Below are 3,792 nucleotides of genomic sequence, written 5' to 3' on the forward strand. Positions count from 1 at the left end.
CTCTTCCTGTTCACCAAGTCCAGCAGTTTCCACAGGAACAGGCTGGAAACAAGGAAGTAACAGAAGCGACAGAGTCAACCATTTACTCAAGTCCTCTGTGCCAGGAGTGAGTGGTGAACCTCTGCCTTGCAGGAGCTGCCTTTGGCTGGGGGACCCTCTCATCAGAAGAGCTGGTGGATCTCCCACTGCTTTACCACATGCCAGGGCCTTCGCTGCTATGTGCCAGATCTGCTTGTGCTTTTCCTGTGTTTGCACCCAAAGGGCCAGCTGAGAAAGCCAGGAGCAGCTCCTGCATGGAGGATCCACCAGCCAGACTGAAGAGCAGGAGATTAATGCACAGGTAAGAGACAAGTCACATCTGGCAAGCACAGGACATGGAGAAATGCAGTTATGCCTTGCCCTGGCATCTCAGAGATGTACGTGACCAGATTTTTAAGAACAGCATCTAAATTGGTGCCTGCCAGATTTTATTAATGATAAATTTTGTGGCTACTTCTTACATGCACAGTGAAGAGCTAGAGACTGGGTTCTGAGAACTGATTGCTCCTGGATTTGCAGGCACAGTTTTGGAGGCAGAGCTTTGTCACTCAAAATCCACACCACACTCACTGAATTTTCCCCTGCTCTGGGATTTGAAATCCGGTTTTATTTTCCCAGTCCCCTGCTCTACTCCCCAGGATCAATGTGATCCTAAATAGCTGCCTGGGAAGGAACAGATTTGCTTGGCAGGGAAGGGGGAAGGCTACTGGCTGGATGGAGCAGCATGTGAGATGCTGCAACAGTGGTGTTGTGAACCCCTCCTGGCTAAGGACAGAGGAGAGCAGACTGCCAATTGCTTTGTCTTCTCCATCTGCATGGAAAAAGTGTCAAGAGCAGCCCAGTCCTCTTACCTTGCTGACGTGTTCAGCCATGGTGTGGTAATTCAGGCCAGCTTTGGACTTGAACTGTTTTTTGCAGTGCTGACACTTCAAGGCATCCTGCAGCTGAAGGAATTAGAGGTAAGACAACTCAGAGGCCACAGCCTGTTTGGTTTTCCAAGGGGTGCTGTTGCTGCTTTTCAATAAACCCCATGAGCAGCTGTTGCTGCACCAGTACTCAGTGGTGGGACTCAGCATCCCTGTCCCCTATCCCAATCCCAGCTGGCACATCAGAGTTTTTTCTCTGTTGTCCTCAATACTCTTATCAGGATCACAGCATGTCCCTGGCTGGAAGATACCTCCAAGATCATCCAGTCCAGCCCTAGACCTAACAGCTCAAAACCCACATCAAACCCACATGCCCCAATTTTTGGAAAACTTTCCATTTTGGATGTAGATTTAAAGCCTGGCTGGCTGGAAACATCTGGACCTGGTGTCTTAGTCTTCCTGTTAAAGGGTTAGGAAAGAGAAGCAGCTTTGATCTACCAATATGCTCATGGCCTGTGCTCTGCAGCCCTATTAGCTATGACAGATGCTGGCTACAATGCACTTTGTGGGTGCCTGGACTGTTTGAAATTAAGATGCTGCTGGACATGATCACAGCAGAATATTTCCAAGCTCATACTTCTCTGCTGTTTGACCCGACTTGGCCTCTTGAGTGACGAGCAAGATGCATTAAATCCACACACTGATGTGTATGAGGAACTTGCAAAGCAAGTAAGCAGATCATGATTTTGCTGGGGCAGGTACAAGAATTTATTGACTCAGGAGATGAATGCTCTGGGCACCAAGAGACAGGATGTCTCAGCTGGTGCCTGGATGGCTGTGGCCGTTCCTGCTCCTCCTGCCTGGCTGATGCTCCACTTTCACCACTTCCCTTCCAATCAAGCCTGGACTAGAATGGAGCTTCAAATCCCTTATCATCCTGGAGCTCTGGGGAAATGAAGAATAAACTCACTGCAACCAGCTGGGAAAGGCTCACTTGTGCCTGTGCTCCCACCAGTTCATCTTGTTCCAGACCCAAGCACTTGGTCCTAACAAGGTGGATGCTAAAAGCTCCTTGACTCATCAGATGCCAATGGCAGCCAGTTTGGGGTTCACTCCTCCAGTCAATGCTGAAGATCAGGCTGTGTCCATATTCTAACAAGTTATCCCACCTGGGATGCTGAGAGGATATACCTGCCCTTGGCTCCTTTGGGCTCCAGCATGTTGCAACCATCCCTGTTCCTTATTTCCCTTCTAAAACCAAAGGAAACAGAGCAGACTGCTCGGTGGTAAGCAAGGAATGGAGGAAGCAATTTCCGTTGTTTCACAAATTCGTTGAGCCTGCACATCCTTTTCCCCTTTGTCCAGCTAATAAATACTCCAACCATTAAAGCAGAGAGCAAGTGGGGAGGGAGCCTGCACTCAGGGATACCCTGTGCCAGCAGCAGTGGGGTCACACGAAGGACGTGCCACAGGTTCACCGCAGAGAGGACATGCTGGGAGCTGGGCCTGCAGTCACACACACAGAGCTTGGGAACTGTCCTCCCTGGACCACTGGCTGCTCTGGCAGGGATGCTGCAAAACACCCCAGCTCCCCAGTGGCACAGCCAGTCCCAACAAGGATGGTGCCTCCAGGGGAAGGGTGACAGAAGGGTGACACATGGGTGACCTGATCCTTGGGCTGGAGCCCTGATGGCTGAACACCCACTGGCCTATTTAGAGCAGGGAAGCAGGCCTGGCTGCTCTGGCAGAACCACGCTCAGCAAGTTGGAGCCTGCCTGGCTTGGGAGATGCTCCAAAAAGCAGGAGATATGAGCAGTGATGGCCAAGATTCCCACTCTACTGAAGCCAGGAGGACGTCAGAGGAGGCAGGGTTCTGCCCAGCATTGATGTAAGGGTTTGAAAGGGAGAGCAGCCTCCCACTGCTGGATAAATAGTGAGGCAAAGGCTGAGAAGGCATTTACAGAAAATGAACGTGGAATCAAAGCTGAGCCACACATTTTCAAAGCAGGAGGCACTGATCCCTCACTGGCTTGCTGTGGTGATGGCTCTGCTCCGCGCCAGGTGACGGATGGAGACGCAATCCCGTGCCCTGATGGATGGCTGGCTGCCTGAGAGGCAATTTCTCACCATTACTGAACTCCTGTGCCTTGACAGCCTGCCTGAGAACATCCAAGCTTGGTGTCTCCCTGAGACGTGCTCTCATTCAACCACAATTTATCTGGCCTGACGCAAGGCGTGGGACACAGTGAGATCCCACAGCCAGGACTCCGGAGGAGGCCCCATTAGAGACAACCCCAACAAACCTCTCAAGCCTTAAAACTCTTCATTTAGCTACTAGAAATACCCAACTCTGCTGGAGACACTGGGGCAAGGGGGCTAGACCACAGAGGGATTCAGAATAGCTGAGAATTTGGTGTCCAAACCCCTCTGAGTTGAGGCAAGGCAGCCAGCTCTCCGGAGATGACAAGCAAGTGCTCTATTGAACACAGCCCAGAACTGGTTTTAGGAGCATCAATATGCATTTGTGAGTGGCACATGTACACATCCATTCCCCTCCAAAACCCGTATGTGGGTGATTGAATAAAGCAAGTCCTTACTTTCTGGCAGACGTCCATGTGCTTTTTGAGCCCCACAACAGTCTTGCGGGTTATGACACTGCAGGTTGGACAGGAGACTTCTCCCTTCTCACTGATCTCCCGCTGCCACTGGTCCTCAGGGTTTGCTGGTGAGGGAGAGAAGTGTCACAGCCAGCTGCAGAGACCACAGCCTGCCTGGGCTGCTCAGCAGAGGACAGGGCTGTCGTCAGCCTTGCTTTGCTGCCTTGAAAAGCAGTGAATTGGGAAACATTTCATAGAATCACAGAATTGTAGAATCCTAGGGATCGGAA

At 51.1% G+C, this 3,792-nt stretch overlaps 1 protein-coding gene across 1 annotated transcript in view; it reads right to left on the reverse strand.

Annotated features, from left to right (window-relative positions):
- The window catches only part of ZNF512B (zinc finger protein 512B), a 22,804-nt gene that overhangs the window by 11,315 nt on the left and 7,697 nt on the right, over positions 1 to 3,792 (reverse strand). The window contains exons 8-10 of the mRNA XM_009998596.1: positions 3,503 to 3,627; positions 891 to 983; positions 1 to 42 (exon numbers count right to left, since the gene is read on the reverse strand). Of these exons, the coding sequence (XP_009996898.1) occupies positions 1 to 42; positions 891 to 983; positions 3,503 to 3,627 (260 nt within the window). The remainder of the gene's footprint in view (positions 43 to 890; positions 984 to 3,502; positions 3,628 to 3,792) is intronic.

Source organism: Chaetura pelagica, unplaced genomic scaffold (genome assembly GCF_000747805.2).
Source record: "Chaetura pelagica isolate M959 unplaced genomic scaffold, ChaPel_1.0 scaffold275, whole genome shotgun sequence".
Lineage (NCBI taxonomy): Eukaryota > Metazoa > Chordata > Aves > Apodiformes > Apodidae > Chaetura > Chaetura pelagica.